The sequence below is a fragment of the Medicago truncatula genome, chromosome 1, assembly GCF_003473485.1.
Source record: "Medicago truncatula cultivar Jemalong A17 chromosome 1, MtrunA17r5.0-ANR, whole genome shotgun sequence".
Taxonomy (NCBI): domain Eukaryota; kingdom Viridiplantae; phylum Streptophyta; class Magnoliopsida; order Fabales; family Fabaceae; genus Medicago; species Medicago truncatula.
The window spans coordinates 54,251,482-54,273,753 of record NC_053042.1 but is presented as its reverse complement, the minus strand read 5'-3'; the positions used below and the strand labels follow the sequence as shown (position 1 = coordinate 54,273,753).

At 33.4% G+C, this 22,272-nt stretch overlaps 3 protein-coding genes across 3 annotated transcripts; 1 reads left to right on the top strand and 2 right to left on the bottom strand.

Annotated features, from left to right (window-relative positions):
- Nucleotides 1-425: 425 nt before the first annotated feature.
- On the bottom strand, nt 426-7,130 carry LOC25485562 (uncharacterized protein At2g38710). The gene is made up of 5 exons (XM_013614799.3): nt 6,817-7,130; nt 5,716-5,835; nt 4,892-5,006; nt 3,508-3,601; nt 426-957 (listed from the first exon to the last, which is right to left on the bottom strand). The coding sequence occupies exons 1-5, from the start codon at nt 6,918-6,920 to the stop codon at nt 755-757; spliced, it is 636 nt and encodes a 211-aa protein (XP_013470253.1). The 5' UTR covers nt 6,921-7,130; the 3' UTR covers nt 426-754.
- Nucleotides 7,131-14,338: 7,208 nt separating this feature from the next.
- LOC25485560 (uncharacterized protein At2g27730, mitochondrial) lies at nt 14,339-16,458 on the top strand. Its single transcript, XM_013614796.3, has 3 exons — nt 14,339-14,547; nt 14,627-14,713; nt 16,056-16,458. The coding sequence occupies exons 1-3, from the start codon at nt 14,404-14,406 to the stop codon at nt 16,080-16,082; spliced, it is 258 nt and encodes an 85-aa protein (XP_013470250.1). The 5' UTR covers nt 14,339-14,403; the 3' UTR covers nt 16,083-16,458.
- Nucleotides 16,459-18,855: 2,397 nt separating this feature from the next.
- Nucleotides 18,856-21,199, bottom strand: LOC25485559 (transcription factor DIVARICATA). Its single transcript, XM_013614795.3, has 2 exons — nt 20,672-21,199; nt 18,856-19,419 (listed from the first exon to the last, which is right to left on the bottom strand). Exons 1-2 carry the CDS (start codon nt 21,064-21,066, stop codon nt 19,080-19,082), a joined length of 735 nt encoding a protein of 244 aa, XP_013470249.1. The 5' UTR covers nt 21,067-21,199; the 3' UTR covers nt 18,856-19,079.
- Nucleotides 21,200-22,272: the final 1,073 nt, after the last annotated feature.

Here is a 22,272-nt window from a genome sequence, read left to right as displayed (position 1 = left end):
TCGTTTTCTCAATAGGATAGTTAAAGCAAACCAAACAAACTAAATCAGTTTAGGAGGCTGACGCATCAAAAGTTTAAAACATACGACAACTTATTTTACAGTCGGAAAATAAATCGTGATTATTGGAGTGTAAAGACTAAAAACTGACTATATAAGTTCAGGACTACATAAATTCAGTTCAAAAGTCAGTATTGTGGTAAGAAAACCGATCATTCATTCCTTGCTCCCGATTTCAGAAAGAATAACCCTAAAAACGACAATTAAATGGTTATCATTTGGTTGGGAGTACATGTGCATTGAATTATCTTAGTACACCAGTAATTCCCATTTTGATTTATCATGCACTTCTTTATCGAATTGTCGATCCTGATCATCATATAAGATCTAATAATAATCATGAATTCATGATTCACTACCAGGAGAAATTGAAATGCCAGCTATAGATTCTCAACCGAGAGAAAGATCAAAGTTCCAATTTTTCAACAAGACTGGCATCAAATGGTTTAACAATGTTGTAGCTTTCCCAAGCTACTGCTGAATTGATTGATACATACAAATATGTTCACAGAATCTAAGTTCAGTATAATTAATTTCTTCAAAATCAAATGAATTTGAAGAATGTAAAGAACAGGCACCACAGACAGTAGTTTAGTTAAGAAAACAAATTCGCATGTTCTTTTTCTTTTGGAAATTCTATTCCTTCTTTTGCCATTAAAGTAAGTATGCAAGCATTAGAAATTGTCTGGAAAAATGACTAGCCAGGCAACTTAACTCCAACGATGGATGGAGCTTCACCTCTTGTCTCTTTCACGTATGAAAAATATTCACCATAGTGCATAGTAAATAAGGTGCTTTGGTATCTCGTTAGCTTTATGCTTTTCCTGAGTGAATCGGTGATTCTACTGTTGCAGCCTGCTTTACGTATTAAAGAATCAATGGCCTCTAGTGGAGTCCAACCTGAAACCCAAGCAAACATGGATAAGAACGGGATGCACATTGGTCTCCCACCCACCCGGTTTTCACCGCAAATAATTAGGAACAGGGAAGAGCATAAAAATTAGTAAAGCTGAGTGCAAAATCCTAAGGCTTTGTTTGGGAGTTTGGAAGGGAGGGGAAGGGGGGCTTTGAAGGGTGGGAAATAGAGGGGAAAATGGAGAAATCTTACACATTTTTTAAAAGAGTATTTTGTTAGAGATTGATAAATTAATGGCTATGATTAATACACTTTTAATTTTAAGAAGATTTAACAACATAGTTTAAATTTGAAGAATTCATATAAACCCTTCAAAACCCTCCTCCAATGCAATTTTAATGGCCCAAATGAGGAGGATTTTGTATTATGAAGAAAAATGAACCCCCCAAAGCCCTCCCTCTCAATGTCCTCTATTTCTTCCACTTGCTCCTTCCTTTTTTCCAAAGCTCTCCTCTCCCTTCCCCTCCAAACTTGCAAACAAGGCCTAAATATTTTAATTTATTAGATCTATTTATAAAAGTTATTGTTTTGAGGACTTCCAGCAAATAAAGGATATAGAGCAGTGCATATATTCTACCTGTCTGGTCTGATAAATTCAGAATTGTCTAATAACGTAAATTCTCTAATCACAGCAGTACATTACATTCCCAGCTCGTGCAGATTCAAACTATTCCCACAAATCTAACATTTGCTTCCCAAGTTCTATTTTCCTATAGCATATACTCTACTTGTCTGCTCTGATCAAGTTCAGAATTATTGCTCTTCTTTTATGTAGCTCTACAGCTGAGTAGCAAGGACCAAATTGCATTATTGCTTAATAAATCCTAAAATACAAGAAAGCCATGTCAACAACTATAGGTCAATTTCAGACATTGTTGCAATATTTTGGTAAGTTTGTAGAGTCAAAGTCTTGAATTTATCTCAGCTGAAACTGGCTGTGATGGTTCCTTGCAATTTAGCCTTAACGAATTTATAAGTTGTAAGGAAAGGAAAAATGTACTCTTAAACTTTCACCTTTGGCAAAAGTTATGTAAGTAAACAGATGCTGAAAAGATCGAATAACTTCGCTAAAGAACTGTTGGAGACTTAGGCAGAATAATTGGTTTGTGCTTTTCGGACACTATGGGTGTGTTTGGTAACACAAAAAAGCTAGCTTATAGCTTGTTGGATTAGCTTATAAGCTCGTTAGATGAAAACGTGGCGTGTTTGGTAACAAGCTTTTTTCATGACCTTATAGCGTTTTTTGAAAAGCTATTTCAAGTAGCTTTTTAGCTTATAGCTGGTAGCTTTTTATATTTTCTTCCAACTTTAACCCTATTAATTTAAATTAATTATTTTTTTAATTAAACAACTACCCATGTTCATCTTTGTAACCGCCCCATTTTGTCCCTTAAAAAAATGCCACGTTGTTTTTTTTTAAGGAGCACTTTATATATATATATATATATTTTAAGGAAATATTTTATATTTTGCTATAACTAACCTGCCGTACACCACACAAAAATAACTAGCCTATTTTTTTTTAAAGGAAAAAAATAACTAGTCTATTGTACGTTGTAAAATTTTATATATTCTAGCTCACATTTTATTTCCACCTTTCTCTTATTTTTGGGATTCATAAAGCATAGATCAAAATTGTCGATGAATATTTTTATGGAGACTAAGACCAAAAGTTTGAATATTTATAGGACCAAAAACATATTTAACTATAATTAAAAATATTAAAAAATAAATACATTACAAAAAAATGTGTGTGTCTATATGTATATTAAAAAAAAAACATGTCCTTTTATGTCATTTTATACTTATCAGCCACTTCAACAGCTAATTTTACCAAACACATTATTTTTAATAAGCAAGCTTTTCAGCTATAAGCTATAAGCTATCAGCTAGCTTATAGCTTATTTTTACCAAACAGAGCATATGAGGTCTGTGTTTCTATTTTGGAACATAGATGATTCGGTATAAAGGTATCGTCAAATCATGAATGTAAAAAATTTCTAGAAATATGTACTTCGCATTTTATGCAGTCCCCTTGTGCACTTGGTTGGAGCATTAGCGTATTCAAGGGTATGCCACAAGACAACAAACACATTGTACAATTACTATTGCTTCCAGTTCAGAGACACAGGGACTGCAAGTAAGTATGAATTGGTAGGTTTTTTATAAGAAGTAACCTTATTAGGTATAGTGTCATTAGCCAAGAGTGCACAAGAATTGCCCTCTGCTTCTCAACTTGCTAATCGATGTTCTGCTAATTTGATGTTTCAATGGTGCTACCATCTATAGATATCACATAAATATAGTTTGTGTGGCTGCTCTGAATTTATGACTTTTTAGTTCTTTGCTATAGTTTCCATTTTTCAGTTTTTAATACATTTTATCCTCCGTACACATCTATTTTACCTCTTTGTTCATAATGAATTTTCTGCTACAACTAAAAACAAAATACTCATGACAACTTTGCATGTACGGATTAGTTACCAACTCAATTTCCTAAATGTTAAACAATCTCAGTGGTGAACATAAGTTACCTTCATGAGCAGCCACTTCAGGCAGGTATGTGGCACTTCGCCTGGTGTTATAGTCAGGATCAGAAAATTCAATAATTATACCATGTTTTCCTACCTGCAAGAAAGAAACTAGCAGAATCTTAATATGCAAAAGACAGTGTAAAGAATCTAAAACAAAACCCATGAAGCCTTCTCCTGTCCATTTCCTAAAGTACGGACCTCACCGTCTCCATCTCAAAGTTCTTAGTAAGATTATTCTCAAAAGCAATATACAAATCAAATCCTCCAAAACAAGCGACCAAAAAAAATAACTCAAAAGTCTCAGACAAAGACTACTACCATGTGATTGATATTAGATCTAGCCTAACTTTCCACTTCCAATTGTTAAGTTAATCTATGTTTTGGAGTGTGAATTTTGTTTTACTACAGGGCAACATTTTCTACTGGATTAAATTTAAATGGCATGAGTCATGCTAGAGTTAGCATGGAATGTAAGCTTCAATAATAAACATTAGCGTGAATTAATAACATGATAGATGATACTTCAATTCTACTTGTTTTATGAAAAGTGGGTTAGATTAAAAAGAGATGAATAATGAAAACAAGAGATAAGTTGTAAGAATTTAGAAAACTCTGCTCAACTTAGTGGTAAAAAATCTTCTAGAAAAATGCAAAATTTATCTTCTCAACATAAAGTATTTTGAGTAAGAACTACAGCCTCCAAATCTTTAAGGCTAACAGCACTCAACCATTAGCTTTAGATTGTTTTCACATACAAGATAATAAAATAAGTTATGATGTTTAATTAAAAGGAGTTGGCTACGTAGATCAAAGGATACCATAATGTCCTATAGTAAATTTCATCTAAAGTAAAAATGGAAGAGTTTATATTTTAAATCCAAATAAGGGTCAGGTCCATTGTGGATCTATAATAGGCAAACTTACCTTACGAGTTTATATTTTAAATTTCAAAGAGTCAGCTTGGTACTTATGGTAGGCAACCTTACTTTACATTTGTAAGAGGTTGATTCCACAACTCCAAACAGCTGCACAAGGCTCCCCATCTTATTTTAAAAAAATTGAAATATAAAGAAAAAACCAACAGAATAGAGCAAAACAAGTTATATGCGATCTCCAGGTGTTGCAAAAGAATAAATGGGAGGGTGGAAATCCCTTGAAAATGAGGAAAATATGATTGCTTTTATGTTCAGCCACAATTGTAGATGTTTGGCCACCATAGCAGTCCTTTAACACATCTTATCCGATAAAATAGTAAATGATAAAGACGAAAATAATTGACCCTGTAGCTAACTTTAACAGGAAAGTGGCAGACTACTATAGGTTAAAAAAACATTTCTGAATTCATTTTCTGTCCAACAATCAGATCAAATAAATTAGTACATACCTCCCAATCAAGGTAATCATTAGCTGTTTCATAGTCAGTAAGAATAGAGACAGTGCACTCCAAAAGAGGAAGCTCTCTGGCCTCAATAGGTGGAAACCTGCGGTCTCTGAGAGCGCTGCAAGATAAGGGGAACATGGTCGAGTGTGAAATATACAGATTTGAGGCCACTCAAAGGTAGAGTAATTGTAATAGAGTATAGAAAGCTGACGTTTAAATTACACTTCCCTGAAAAAATTCCAGGAGAAAAGGACACATGATATCTCACTACTATAAAGTTCCATTGTATATAAGATAAAAAAAGGTATATGTATGTATTTGTGGTAAACTACATGTAATCCTGCAGTTTGGACCTGTCCTTCCCTTAACAGTTGACTATCAAGGGAGAAAAATTAAGCCACTTAAATGATCCATTTAGTCTCTCATACTATTTGATGTGGGACTTGGGCACCCTATAATACCCAAGTCCCTTGGACTAGCACTGCCCCTGGGAGCCGACGTCCCGGCAGTTGCACTCTACAACGCTTTACTCAGCCTTAAGGGTCAACCCATCTGTAAGTAACCCTTTTGTAAAAACGGACAACCAGGCTCTGATGCTAATTACTAAGTATCCAATCACTTGGAGAACTCTCCCTTAAAAGCTACCTATCAAGGGGGGAGAAGCAAGCTCCTTAAATACTCTACCGAGCATCTCATAATACTCGATATGGGACTTGGGAACCCTATAATGCCCAAATTCCCATCGTAAACATGTTCATTAATTTCACTACAAGAAGTTGCCTTTTTAATGAATCGTCCTTCAATTATTAACGCATCAACACACACACCTAGTCAGCGCATAATCTCTGAAGCCATTGATCAAGCCACGTGCTTCTAGAGAACCAATGCATCCACGAAGACGAGGCTCTCCTCCATTTACCACTTTCTTCCAAGTAACAAACAATGGGCTGAAACAAAGCAAAGTTACTTCAAAAAAAATGTTATGGTACTCAAATATAAATTATAACTTGATCAGAGTACAAATATTTTTGTTCATGAGACCTTTTAAGAACTAGAACATAAAATAAATACTCATTCCAAGTTTTCAACAATAGAAAGGCAATGTTACAATCGAACATAAAGGACAGACATGTATGATGTATCGAAGGAAAGACACTGATAGAAATATGTTAGTAGAATGCAAAGTTCACTGATCCAACAGTTGAATCAAATTCTAGATCTCTACAACACACTTTACGGTGCTTCCGACTATGCAACAAAATATCTTGTACTTAAACTTAGCTTTGCAAGGTGTAACACCCAGCTGCTCATCAAGTTGACAGTTACATCAGAAATAGAGTCTAAAATTAAACCATAACATAGCAACTACCACCCAAAAACTGAACATTTCTTGCTCCACTCCAAATATCCATTTTTACTATTGCCAAATAATAAAATGCCAGTACTCAGTGTCCGTGAGCATAGCTCAGTTGGTAGAGACAATGCATTGAAATATGCAGGGGCCAAGGCTCAAATCCATTCCCCACTTATTCACCTTAAGGGTGAAATTTAAACCACTAGGCTACTTGAATCAAACAATAAAAAAAATTGCTAGTACTCAATTAACAAGAAACATTACTACATGATCACTTCACCCCAGGTTGGACAAACAACTTAATTTGCAGCACTTATTATAAGTTATTTCCATTACGAAAAATAAATGAAGTTAAACAGTATTAGTGTAAGCTGAAAACAGCATATGAATAAGCTGTTTTTATAAGTTCTTCCAGACAGTCTCACCAGTGCTTATGTCAATATATAACTCAAATCTGTCCTTATTCTCGCAATACACAGAAAGGAAAAATCAATAGAAATTTCATCAAAATCGCAAAAATTAATTAAACAACAACCCATCATACAATTAAAGGGAATATGAAGAGAGAGATTACTGTTGACCATCGTCGAAGGAAGGAGTGGGAGGTTGGTCACCATTATAATGAGCAACGAGTGTGTCGAAACAGTAAACAACCATTTCCTTGTTCGCCGTCACCATTTTTAATTATTTTCTTGTAAATTAATTTTGGAATTACTACTACTAACAACAGAGATTTTCAGAGCCTCGTTGAATCCAAATTCTGATTGAATCGATTCCAATCAAGAGAGAGATTTTGGGAGTAACCCTAGATACTAAAATTGACTCATAAACTTTCTCCTTTTTCTCTATTCGGTGGGGATAATTCTGTTTGGTTAATCAAAGAAATGGGAAAGAAAGTATTTTAGGGTCCGTTTGGTTCGAGAATTAGGAGGGGAGGGGAGGGGAGGGGAGGGATTTTTACGGAGGGGAGGGGAGGGGAGATATTTTTAATTAAAAGTGTGTTTGGTTCACAGGGGGAGGGGAGGGATTTTAACAGTATTTTACCGTTTTACCCTTAAACTTAATTAAATAAAAGAAACTGTTTGTTTTTACGATTTCAGAAACTGACAAAGACAAGCACACATCTAAGCCGCTATTTTATATAACTCTTATACTACAATTACATATAGACATGTAATAAACTACAACAAACATATTTATATATAAACGAGGCCATGATCAATATATGGAAGAAAAAAAAATGAAACAAAGCATATAGAAAGAAAAGCAGAACGTAAAAAAGAAAAAAAAAATCATGATTAATGTATAGATATATGGAAGATAAAAAAAATGAAACAAAGCATATAGATTAATGTACAAAAAAATAAAGCCAAGATTTTACACAACAAGACATGTAGGATCGGTGAATTAACACTGAAAAAAAACACTACTAGGTTGTGATTATCCTATTTTAGCTAGAAGTGAAGATTTGCATTTTATATAAGCTGTATCTGATACTCCAACAACAATAAGTATCAATAAAAATAATGCACAGCTTTGAGGATGGATAATGTAGTGTGCCAACAGGAACAAGTTCAATAGCCAGCATCAGCCTTTAAAAAAATAAAATAAATGGCCTGCATGCTTGAGAGAGGTTTTAAGTGGGAACATGTGAAATGTAAACATGTCCTGAGTTTTTACTGTTCGTTTGCCTGTAGGCTGTAGCTATTTTATGCAAAATTTTATTTGTATATTTCTGTTCTCATGGTAAATTATTTTATTTTTTTAAAACTATGTGCGTTTTTAGTGAATTTCATTTTCAATTTGATTCAATGATTACGAGTTATATTCAGCTAATCCGATAATAGTAAGGTTGTGTAGTGAAAAAAAATTTTGGTCAAGATTTTACACAACAAGACATGGATAGGTGAATTAACTGTGAAAAAAAAACAAGCAACAACAAGTATAATAAGCTGAATTAAAATAAAATAATAATAATAAAACTTCAACGATTTCATCAAAAAAAAAAAAAGACTCCAACGATTTTAAAAGTGAAAAAAAAACAATACTCTCAAATGAATGGATCAATACCATAAGAAAAAACACACTATGAAACAAACAAGCCACCGTAAGGATAAAGCAACAATTTAAACAATAAAGTTCCAACAACGATAATGATTAAACAAGGATAATAAAGTAGCGAATCAATAACGATGTAATTAATAAAACTACGATATAGACAATGAGATGATGAAATTACTCACAATTCACTTTGGAGGAAGCCTCAAGCAGTCGTTGACAACAACAAAGTAGTAGTAAGAGCGGTTTGTACATCTAACAAATAAGAGTGGTAGATTATATAATAATAAAAATTGTTACAAGGAAAATATAACAAAATAATAATAATAATTGTTACAAGAATAAGATAACCTAATAATAATAATAAGAAGATTGTTACAAAAATAATATAATCTAATAATAATAAAAGTTGTTACAAGGTTAATATTGAGATTTGAAATTAATTTAAGGATAATTATGGCAATGCAATAAAATTTTAAAGAGATTTGCTCCCCTCCCCTCCCCTCCCCTCCCCTTCCCTTCCCTTCTAAAAATTGAACCAAACACTTCAAATTAAAAATCTCCCCTCCCCTTCCCTCCCCTCCCCTCCAAAACTCTCGAACCAAACGGACCCTCAATGGAGGGCGAGGAGGTGATATACTTAGAGTTGTCAAAAATGGGCCGGGCTCATGGGCCGGCCCATTGGCCCATATTTTTGGGCCGGATCGGGCCTAAAAAACTAATAAAAAAATGCACTCGGGTTTTTTTGGCCCAAGCCCATTTGGGCCATACAAAAGTTGGGCCGGCCCATTAGCCCATATTTCGTTTTATTTTTGTTAAAAAACAACATATTTTTAAAAAAAATTATCAACCAATTTAAAATTTATTAACAAAAAAATATTTAAATAAATATGGATGAATTTAGCTTACAGTTTTAAAATTTTAAAGTTTACAAATTATTAATTTGATTTAATTGAAAGAATAATCTAGAGTTTAATTATTATTCAATGTTAATGTAAAAATTATTTATATTTTTATGTTCATCCAATCATATTTTAGCAAAAAAATAATGGTGAGTAACTAATACATAAGAAAATACATAAAAAAAAGTGAATAAATTTTAAAAATAAAACATAAACGGGCCAAGTTGGGCTGGCCCATGGCCCACCCGGGCCGGGCTCTAGAATTCATGGCCCAATCATAAACGGTCGGGCCGGGCTGGCCCATTTCTATAGTCAGGTCCGAGCCGGACTGGGCCGGGCCGGCTCATTTGACACCTCTAGATATACTTCCATTCAATACATGTTTGGTTTAAAAGTGCAACGGAATGGAAAAGGAATTAAATACTTCCAACTAGTAAGAGACATTCAATCTTATAAGCAGGGGTCGGTGTTCGAACTTGAGTTTTGCTCAATTCATAAAAATATTGTATATTATAAGTAGGGGTTTAGTGTTCGAAATGTGAGTTTTGCTCAATTGGTAAAGACATTGCATGTTATAAGTACAGGTTTAGGTTCGAACCATGTACACTTCACTTATTCATCTTGGGAAGATGAATTTAAGTCACTAACTATTTGACCAAAAAAAAAATTAATTAAACTGAAAATTTTTAACAACAAATGACATGAGTGACATGATTATTGAAACAGAATCGTAATAAAATCAACAGATAAAAATTCAAATGACATGAGTGACATGACTATGTGAGACAGAATTGTAATAAAAACAGCAAAATAAAAATTTGTTTGCATGCTAACAGAATATAAAAATAATGGTGATTTGGGAAATTTAAATTAAAAAATAAAGATAATTTTAGAGATATAATAAAGGGGTAATATTCATTTTGGTCTCTGAAAATGCAATTTTGATACATTGAGGGACTATCGTGGCTGCTCATTGGCTCCCCTCCTCACTCCTTCTAAAAATTGAACCAAACATGTAAAAATTAAAATATTTCTTCCCCTCCAATAAAACTCCAACCAACGTGCACTTTATGCTCGTTACTGCATTATTTTGGCAAAATTGTTCTGTGATCATTTATCTTATTTATTCGTAACACTTAAGTCTTGTCTTATTACTTGGAAATGTGTCCCGACGGTTGCCTCGGGTGCCCTAGCAATGTGGAACAGAGAGTTAAAAGCTATGTGCTTGCTGCCACGAGAAAATGCAATTTTTCAACCCAAACCTGACTAGAAACTTGTCTATGAATACAAGAGTTATCATTTACAAATTCTCATTCGAAATTCAGTGGTTCAAGAGGAAAGCAAACGCCGGAAGCATCAGGGGTATAGTCTTTAATTAAAGGAGGATTATGATGTAAGACGTACACCAATTTGCATCCACTCTAATTATGTCACGCTCCTTGCGGTTAAAAATATGAATCTTAGTCTCTTATCAAAGACAATCGATTCTTCTTACAGTCTCTAGTCAAAGGCGATTGATTGTTATTAGGAATATACAGCATGGTTGTGTTTCAATTACATGTGAGAGTTTCCATAAAAAAAAATTACATGTGAGAGTGTTAAGTCTCCTCTTAATAACTTTGTGACCGTGTACAAAACCCTAGAGCTTGACGACTCTTTATCGTACTGCACCAATGATCTTTGGGGTGATTGAGGAACAACATAACACCTGAAGGGGCACTAAATCCCACCGAACTAATAACTTGAACGAGAACCATTATTTCATGACTAGTAATTTATTTGCATTAATCCCAATAATCGCTGCTAAAACTCTGAATCAAACATTTACTTTTCAGCAATCAGTCCAAAATGTTTTGCGTAATCAAATCAAACTTGCAAACTTCCCTCGTTTTATTTCTTTTATTTACTGTTTTAATAAATTTAGCTAGTTGCCTCGTCAAAATGGCAATCTTCGTGGAGACGATTTTATTTACTACTTTATTACTCAAAACCGGTTTGGCGCGCTTGCCAAATTTAGTCATCATACAATATAGAATATACTTTTTATCGCACAATATATTGTATAAAGTCAACTCTTTCTATTCTTATTGCATTTATCTTTTCCAATGATCATTATAAACGGTTGTTGATTGTGTTCATATTTCAAAAGAAAACTTTTAGTTGTAGCAAGGATGAATTATTTTATCTTCATGTGTTATACACGCTTCTTATCTCTACTATAACAATCGAGCCTTGTGGAGATGTGAAACAATGCATTCATGTATAATTCGTAGTTATGTGTGCACCATTTTTTCTTTCATATTTAATAAAAAAACGTTCACCTGTAGTTCGTGAGAAAGAATAATCAAAGACAAACATTGGGGGTAGATTATTGTGCATATTAGTCAGATGGAGGTCAAATCTAGAAAGGCAACAACTAAACAAAAAAAATTGGTGTGGCGGTGATAAAGTCGTGAACTTTCCCAGGGGTGACGGTGGTAGGTAGGACATAGTGAAAGATGGGGAGAGATTGTAAGGCGCCCTATGATGAAAGGCAACTCAAAGGATGGTGGAAAAGGCAGTGGATGAGTGAAAAATGAATGTGGTTGTGGTTGAAAGACATATAGCTTTGGAAACGGCATATAATATTCAGACGATGAAAATGAGGTTGACACTGAAAAAAGTAATGGTGGTGAAAATGTTATTGACTTTCAAGGTGGTGGAAAGAGGGAGGGGGGCGAAGGTGGAAAAGTCATACAATTTCTTTATCTGTGTTGGCATAGTCTCCAACATTGTAATAAATGTAAAATAAAAATTTGGTCTTAGTTATTTTAACATGAAACAATAATGACAACAAAATTAATGTTATATATAAACATCAATCTATGTAAATCAAAATTTCCCGCATACTTAAACGCACATTAGATTACGCGAATTGTTTTCATACGTGTTTTGTTATCATCAAAACTCAGGGGCTTATGTTCTTTAACCAATTTTGATCTAACAATAGCAATGCAATAACACATATATTTTTTCTAGTTTCACAGCAAATTCTTAGTCATAATAAGGATAAAATATCTCCAAATATAACCCTTCAATGACTTAATAAGTGTTTATGACCTATTATCCTCGCATTTAGCTAGGCAAACATTATATTTTGTATATATATTTTTTTTGTCAAGTAGCCTAACGGCTATAATTCACCTTTTTTAAGGTGAATAAGTGAGGTGTCTGAGGTTCGAACCCCAGCCCTTGCATATAACAATGCATGTCCCTTCCAACTGAGCTATTGTGCAATCGATTGATAAATATGCCAAGATGTATCCCTTCAATGTTTCAATAGGTGTTGATGACTCAATATCCTCACAATCAGCTAGCTGAACATTATATTTGATGTAATTTTTTTGGCGAAATATCAAATATATATTTTATTGTACTGTATATTTTATAAAGTCTGTTCTTTTTATTGTTATTATTTGGTTTTTTTCTAGTCCATTGATCAACATAAGTAGTTGTCGGTTGTATTTATATTTCACAAAAACTTATGGTTGTAACAAGGATGAAAATCAAATATTTTATCTTCTTATGGTTTACAGTACTTCTTAGCTCTATTGTAGCAGTTGAACCATTTCAAGATATGAAACAATGTACGTATGTATGTTAGTAGTTATGTATGCGTATTTTTTCTCTTTCGTGTATTTAATAAAAAAAAAATTGTAGTTGTTGAGATAGAAGAATCAAAGACAAACATCGAGGTAGATTGTTATGCATACTTGTAAGATATTGGTCAAATTTGGAAAGGCAACAGTGAAACAAAAAAAAAATTAATTGGTGCGGTGGTGATAAAGTGATAAACTTTCCAAAGAACGACGATGGAAAATGGGATGAAGGTGAAATGTGGGACGAAAATGGAAAAAAAGGAGAGACCGAAAGGTGGGCTCACAGTAAAAAGTGGGTCAAAAGATCGTGGGACTACGATGGAAGACGGGGGGGGGGGGGGGGTCAAAAATTAACGGCGGTAAAAATGGGGGTAATGGTGGAAAGGGTGGTGGTGGTATAAACAACATAGAATATATAGAATAAGAGAATGAGTCTGACAGTGTAAAAGGGGATTGCAGCGAAAATATCATAGACTTTCGAGATTTTCTAGATGGTGGAAATATGGAAGACACTAGAAAAGGGGGCGACGCTTAGGAACGTCGGTCAAGCATAGGGAAAACATAAATGGAAAATTAGACACACATACATTTATGTCGTATCCATTATGGCAGAATATCCAATGTTATAATAAAGGTTAGATTGCATTTTTGGTCCCTTAACTATTTAGGTAGTATCGTTTTGGTCCCTTAATTAAAATTTGATTTATTTTGGTCCCTTAACTTCTCTCTGTTACACATTTTGGTCCTTTCGGTTAGTTTTAATTAAAAAACGTTAGGTTTTCTTCATCTTCTTCTTCTTCTCTTTTTCATATTCATATCATCTCCATCAACTTTCAACAAAAATAATCCCATAAAAATTCCAGAAGAAAATGGAGAAAACCGAAAGTTATTGAGTTAAAACTAACGGAAATGACCAAAATGTGTAACAGAGAGAAGTTAAGGGACCAAAATAAATCGAATTTTAATTAATAGACCAAAGCGATACTACCTAAATAGTTAAGGGACAAAAATGTGAAGTAGTCTATTTTATTTCTACTAAAAAAGAACACTAGGTGCCAACCACACCTAACTCATTGTTCCTCATCGCCGATGGGACCGTCCATCAATTGGTTAGTTTTGCATATTAGTTATACAAAGTTGTTTAGAAAACAGAGAAGTTGGAAAACAAAGTTCCTTGAAATATTTATGAAAATATGAATTTTTTTAATTGTAGTTTCGAACAAACCGATCAATCGACCCGACCCAAACAATTAGTTTAGTTTGATTTCTCTTTTAAAAACAGTAAAAACTAAATCAAACCGAACTAATGAAGATTTCATTGGTTCGTATATTTTTTTTTATCAAAAATCGATTCAAAGCGAACCGTTACACCAGTGGAAACAGGTGCCACAATTGATGATAGTCTTGTTAAAAAAATACATTCCATTGATAAATAAACCGGTCAGACCGGTCCGATTTACGAAACTTCTAGGGTTTTTGACTTTGTCTTATGAACAAGTTGAAGTAAATAAACAACCAGCGGTTCATCGCAATCACATTTTCTGTGAAATCATTTTGTTCAAAATGGCAATGAGATCAGCACTGAGTCGAGGGATCGTGACTCGTTCAATGGATTCAACATCTCGTGGAGCTTCTTCTCGCTTCTTCAGCGGCAAAGGTAAGGTTCTTAGCGAGGAAGAACAAGCCAAAGAAAACGTCTACATTCAGGTACTTCATTTCCCCCTTTTTCTTCATCCTTTTTTAGATCCAATTTCTTGCTTCTGAAACGGTTGATTTTTGTGTGTAGAAATGGGAGAGGGAAAGGTTGGAGAAACAGAAGCTAGCGGGTGATAAGGGTAAGGCGGAGAAACCTACAGATAATGCCGATAACAAGGTACCAAATTATTTTGTTTTTAGGTTATTGATTTCAATATTTCTTTCTGTATATTTTGGGTCTGATTAAAACCAGATTTGTGATCTATTATTATTGTGTTAGTTACCACTTCTAATATGAACTTTTGATTTGGTGTATTTTTGGATTTGTTAATTTCTGTTTAGTGCAAATTTTAATATTTTTTTTTAGATTTGAAGCTATTTGAAGTTGTATCATATGATGGTTCCTATGATTCATATCTTCAAATTTATTCAATTTTTTACGCTTATTTCACGCATTAAAGTTTAGGAAGATGTTCAGCTAAATGACAATTTGTTTAAGTAGCTCCCAATATTCTGTAACTTGGATATGAATATGATGGATGTTATTTTTCGTCTCACCACTTTTAGCTTTCTTAAGTTCTTGGACAAATCGAATTGTGTTTCTTTTACCAAGGTTTGAACATATATTTGCTTAATGTGGTATTGCACGTGGTGATGACAACACACTCTTTTAAATGGGGAAGCCTTCATTGTTTAGTCATTATCTAGCTACAAACACACTCTTTTGAATGTGGAGTTAGCTTTTGGTGAAACTGGGAATTTGTCCCAAGTTTCAATGAAATTGAATTATCCTTTAAAAATTGGGTGAAACTAGAAATGGAATTGGAATGGTAAGGCAGGAGTAGTAGTATTTACAATAGCATTCTTCAAAACAGAACACGTTATTTTGTGATTTGTCACATTTTTTTAGAAATTTATGCCTTACCCTTTTTGGAAAGAGGAAGGGATGTTAGACTCGGTACTAACTAGATAGACCCTTCCTTTTCTTTCTCTTTCTGGGGAGTGGATTGCAAGTTGTCTACCACCTCTTTTACACTATAAACAACTGGAATATTTACAGAATGAGTCAAACCCTTACATTCATCTCTCCACAATTTTGCTATCAACTAAATGCTATGTTTAATAAAATGATTCGCCCTTAAACGACTGCAACCAAATTCTTCACTTTTAAAATGCTGATGTTCGACACATATTTTTTTCTTGCTAAATATTTTGTATGCTATAGCTAATCTTCAGGGTGTGCAGTTGTGCACTTAAGATAACTAATCTAAGGGGTAGCTGAATCTTCCAAAGATAACTAATCTAAGGGGTAGTTGAATCTTCCACCAAGTTCACGTTTTATTAATATCTCATACATGGATTCAATAATCTGACTGAAATTGAAAGTTCTAGAATTATTTCTTGCTTTTGTCTTAAATCAATTTAGTCACATTTAAGTTTTACTGCTTTGGTGACTTTGGTTATTTGTGTATTGCTTCATCATCAGTCTAACACTTTTCTATCTCTTTATTTGAATGTAGAAACCTGATGGGACTCAAAAGAATTGATTTTATCGGTCATGCTAGCCATCAAGGTCACTTAAGGGAAGTAATCATGAGGAATAAAACACATTGACTCTCAGTGAACTTTTGTATTTGTATGGAACTATAGATTGTCTGTTTTCGGTGGTGTGTAGTTTCGTCAATGGTGATGAATGAGACAATTTGGTTGCATCCATCATGTTTGGTACATTATGTTATGATGTAATCCTTCCCTGTGATATTTTACTGTGCTGGCAGTGGTAAACGAATTAGTAATCACTAATCAGTATGCTTATAGAATTAAAAATTGTGAAATGTAATGTGAGTTTCACTCTGGATATTGAGATTCAGTTGAGGAGGGAGTTCGGCTGAAGAGATCGAAGCTACTCTCAATTCTATGAAACCCCTAATGCTCACATTACATGCATATAAAATTGTTGGATTCAGTCTTCAGATTAAGATAGTAATGAAAGGGAGCGATAGCTCCAATCTAAGGTCAGCCTAGGTGATACGTGTAGAATTGTTCGATTTGGTCAATGCTGTGATTTAAAGATCTTGCGAAATAAAAGAGCTAGGCTGCTACTATACAACTGTTTTCATGACCATGGAGTGATTACACAAGCTAGTTTCACGTTATAAATTTCGGTTGGGTCTAGTTTATATTTGCCATTCCTATGCCTTCTAGTATATTTTTTTAGTCTGTCATAAGTTTTCTCTACTGAAGTCTAGGGGTAATTTTATTCAAGACAATGTCGGACATAAAGTTTAAACCTCGATTCGTCGTGTAATGGGAGATTAACCCTTTTTGTTAGTCTCAGCCTTAGTTGCTACTTGTTTTCTGGACACTTTAATACCTACTTGTTAGTATCAACTATATTCATTTTTGGTCGCTCACAAGTGACAACAATATTTTCATTATCATCTCTGAACTCTCTAAAAGTGGTTTGTGTTTGGATATAATGAATTGAACTATAACTTTGTGTCTGAACATCAGTTCTAGAATAAAAAACTACAAATCCTAACTTCAAGTAGAATCAATTCTGAAGATAAAATCAATTTAAATCGATAGCAACCAAACATGTTAGAATCCAATTATTCATCTCCACAGTAAATTCTGGTTCCTCTGGAAGTGGAACCAAGTAAAATTACATACGAAATGCAAGTATTTTGCATATTTTTAGTATGAAAAAGTATTCCATACAAATGAGTTTTAACGATTTTGAGAATGTAAAAAACGTTTTGAACCTTCGGCCATATTTTATATAAGGTTGAGCAAGGAATCACAAACTATCATTTGATCTTTGAACGTGTAAATTATATGGATAAATTATTTGAGACCATCTCTAGTCAAAACGAGCTTATATATAGGAAACGTTAGTAGCTTAAGAGGGACAACAGCTTCATTTTGTTCCACAATTTGGTAGATTGTCTAGTAAATTCTAAGTTCTGATTTAGCTATGCCACTTTAATTTTTTGCCAATTATAGTCAAAACGAGCTTACATGCAACAATCATTAGTAGTTCCTGGTTCGATAGGAAGAGAGACAATATCATGATTTTGTTCCACAAATTGAAGTTTGATAGGAAGAGAGATAATAACTTCATTTTGTTCCACAAATTGATAGATTGTCTCGTAAATTCTAAGTTTTGATTTAGCTACGCCACTCTGAATTCTGGTAAATTTATATGTACTATTATGTTGTTTTATTAAGAAAATCATTTATAATACGGTTGTCTTCTGAAATATAAGAACATATCTAATGCAAAGAGATGAAGAATAATGTTTGTTGACAACTTGCTCTAAAAAAAATGTTTGTTGACAACTAAGTGCAACTTAGTTGGTCAAAATACTTCATCTACATCCAAAGATCATGTAATCGAGTCATAATAAGGAAAACGAAGACTACTATTGACTCTCTTTTAGAACAGAAGAAGAAATAAATAAATAAAGAATGTTTGTTCTTCTTAAATTTCTTTTTAGTGTGTTAAATATAACTGGGGAATTGCTAAAATTAGTTTTGATATTGTGCAAGTTAGTTATTAATTAGTAATAGTAGTTGTTAGTTTACTATATTAGTTACTTTTTTTTTTCTTCGTTGTGTCCGAAATTCAAACCGCATTCAACATACTTACATTATAATCACATTATGATCGTGTAAAATGAAGAGAATTCTAACTCTTCTTAACTAGTGACTTAGGTAGATTGACCCAAATTCAAACTTATTCACCATGGGCAAAATTGGTGAAACTATAGGCGCCTTGGAAACACGGGGAATCATCAATTATTGTTAGTTACATAAAAACTTCTGCATTAGTTTTTTTTTTTTTTTTTTGTACAAAGTTCTGCAATATAGTTAATCAACTTTAACAAGAATTCAGGTTTTTTCCCTTGACAAGTCAAGCAAATGAGCTTTAACTGAAGCAGCTTTTGACTTCCGGATATTATGCGGCATACTTTCTTTTGAACTGACAAATGGAAAAGTAGATGGTTCAATACTTATGTTATGTTCGGTCCACTTCTAAAATGATTACGAAGGTGTAGAATTAACATATTAACATATTATTTTTGAGTAGAATTGATTTTACCTCAAAAATTAATGCTGCTTGAAACTAGGATCTGTAACTTTTGAATCTATAATTGAATTTCACAAACAAATTTATAGTTCAATCCAGTTTTATTTGAATGTATCTTAAACACAAATTACTTCACCTTCGTAATTAATTTTGTTCGTGAAATAAAATTGTCACCTTAGAACCAAACAGACTTGCATCAAACCTAAAAATTATATTGAATCCAAATTGCAAAGCAGCAATTCAATTGAGCAGAGAAAGAATTTTCCATTACTGTTGAAATCATTCCTAAAAGTTCCCTATTTGTTTTAAGTAACTATAACCACTAATAATTTAATTATCAACATACTCCTAGTTACTCTGTCAACTAGCAACACCATAAACTTCACAAATAAAACCAGATAAATGAAAATCTAATGCACTATATACAAAATCACACGGCTTCTAGCACTCTTTACATTTGAAAGCCATAGTTTGAATACCCATATGCACTCATTTGATCTTGCAAATTGTTTGATGGATAATGATGCATTTCTGGAGACTGTTGTTGCATTGAACCACCACCAGGAGGAGGAACCCAGTTCTGATCAATAGGCACAGGAGCTGAGTTACTGTCCACTGATGTAATGTCATGAATACTTGATCTTTTCCTCTCTTTCTTCACCGAATTCTGGCGAAGAAAGTACTTTTGAGCATGGCTAGCCACCTGAGTTGGTGTTCTTGTCACAACAACATTCCTTGAAATGCTTCTCCAATCTCCTTTCCCAAATTTGGTCAGCCCAATAAGAAACAGCCTGCACAGATAACATAAAATAGTGGTGGGTTTAAATTCCGCTATGTTACATTGCTATAGTGTCGATATAGCCTCTATTTCAACTGCATTTTGTACTAAGTGATGCATTGAAGATCATAAGTGATTTGTTCAAATTTTGCTACGCTATCTAACTACTATAACCGCTACTTGACGTCCTTGTTTAACATAAAACTGCGGTGGGTTCAAATTCCACTTTGTTAAATTGCTATAGTGTCCGTATAGCCTCTATTCTCTATTCAAGTACATTTTGTACTAAAAAGTGTATTACGGATCAAAAGTGATTTGTTCTAAAAAGTGTATTGTGGATTAAAGGTGATTTGTTCAAATTCTGCTACGCTATCTAACTACTATAACCGCCACTTGACGTCCTTGTTTAACATAAAACAGCGGTGGGTTCAAATTCCACTATGTTAAATCGCTACAGTGTCGGTATAGCCTCTATTCAAGTACATTCTGTACTAAAAAGTGTATTACTGATCAAAAGTGATTTGTTCTAAAAAATGTATTGCAGATTAAAAGTGATTTGTTCAAATTCTGCTACGCTATCTAACTACTACAATCACCACTTGACGTCCTTGTTTAACATAAAACAGCGGTGGGTTCAAATTCCACTATGTTAAATTGCTATAGTGTCGGTATAGCCTCTATTCAAGGACATTTTGTACTAAAAAGTGTATTACCAATCAAAAGTGATAAGTTCTAAAAAGTGTATTGCGGATTAAAAGTGATTTGTTCAAATTCTGCTATGCTATCTAACTACTGCAACCGCTGTTTGACATCATTGTTTAACACGAATACACTTTTTTTTTGGCATGAGCAAGCCACATAATTTGAGGGTTTAGACCATCTTCAAATGCATGTCTTTCAATGCATATATTTGATGATTATAAGTATTTTTGTCAATTTTTTTGCTTTTGATAATAATTTCAGTTTCTTAGCAACTAAATTTGAATTAGTTATAAAATAACTAACATTTGAATGATTTTCCACTTCAAAATCTTCAGCTAAAAAACAAATATTTTGAAAAATTATTAACATAAACCCAGAAACCTCCAAGAACAGATTAAAATTAATTTTTTATTCCTATTCCTTAAAATTATGGCATCCAATTCCAAAAAGTTACGTGAAAGAGAGAGAGAAAAAAATTAGAAAACCCCAAAATCAAAACCCCTAAACCCGAAAAAAAAAACCTAAATTGAATTGAAGTAAAATCTTTGAGAATCTTGAGATACCTGTGTTCTTCTTCAGTCCATGGAGTTCCTTTCTTCCTCTCGTTATCACCGCCATGTCTCGGCTTCGAACCAAACGAAATTTGATTCGAAGAATCCCATTCAGCCAATCCACCACCACTCACAGCCGATTCATCAGAATAACTCGGCACCTCAACCCGACCCGAATCAATTTCCAGTATATCATGAACCAAAGCTTCATAGTGATCCCTAATTTCCGCCGCAGACTTACCAGGAACTTGTTCGGCGATCTTCTCCCACCGGTCCGGCAAATCCTCCGGCACCATCAGCAGAGCTCGCTCGAACAGCTTGTCATGGTCTCGAGTCCACTGAGTTGGCTGAGTCGGCCACCGCGTCGCGGCGGTGGTGGTAGCCATAGCAACGGACTCCCGATACATCTTTTTTGTCGTTTTGTTAGTTGAATTCAAAAGGTGTGATGGTTTTGTTTTATAGAGAGAGAGAGAGAGAGAGAAATAATCGCTTTCTACGAGATTTCGCTTCTGCGTTTGTTGAGAGATTTTCAGATTAACGCGTTTAATATATATAGAAGAGGGAAAATTGAAACAAAAAATAACGAATTTTTTTTAATTGTTAATTATTGAAAAAGCTATTTTAATTTTTTAGGTTGGGGTTTAGGAAAATCTGTTGTGGTGGGACCAGCTAATCAGGTTTTCAATAGCAACACGTTTTTGCTTTAATTGGATTTTTCCTTTTTCTTTTTCTTTACTTTGTGTCTCTATGAAGCTGTAGTTTAGTTGTACAGTGCATGCATAGTGACATGGAAGACACCGTTTCACCTGTTTTTGGTGATTAATCATAATTAATCATCATTCTATTTTTTTTCTTTGAGAGAATCATCGTTTTATTGAGTATTGATGAAAATAAATCATTTCTAAATTTCGTATCTTTTCCTTTTATTTTTAGAATTTGATGACAATGCAATGACCGTACTAAAATTTAGGTGAAACTTAGCGTGTTGATTTTGTGGTAAAAAGGTATAAGAATTAGCCTTTAGAAAAATATAAGAATTTCGGTGAGTTTAACTCAGTTGGTAGAAATACTGTATATTATATGCAAAGCGTCGGGGTTCGAACCCCAGGTATCCCACTTCTCCACATTTATATGTGTGAGATCTAACCACTATATTACTTAACAAAAAAAAAAATATAAGAATTAAATTAAATTTTATTTCATTCAATCATATAAGAATTGTTAAATATCGATCATGCAAAAAAAATAAAATTAAGTTTGTTTATTTTCTGAAAGTATTTTATTTTTTAAAATTTGTGATAGCTTAAATTATTAATAAATAAAAATAATAGACTTCATTTTTTGGTGGAAAAATAGACTTTTAAAGTAGAACATTGTCTTACATTTCTTGAAACAATAAAACAAGTTGAATAACAATTATCATTATTCCCTTAAGGCATAGTTCTCTTCCTAATATAAAATTCTCCTAATTTGGAAAACTAAAAAACTACATAAGAGAAAAGTTTGAATAAATTTTTCAAATCCAATATACATAGTTATAATACTCGAAAAATAATTAAAAATATATTAATCTTACGTATTCTTTTTTTATTCATTAGCAAAACACCCTCTTA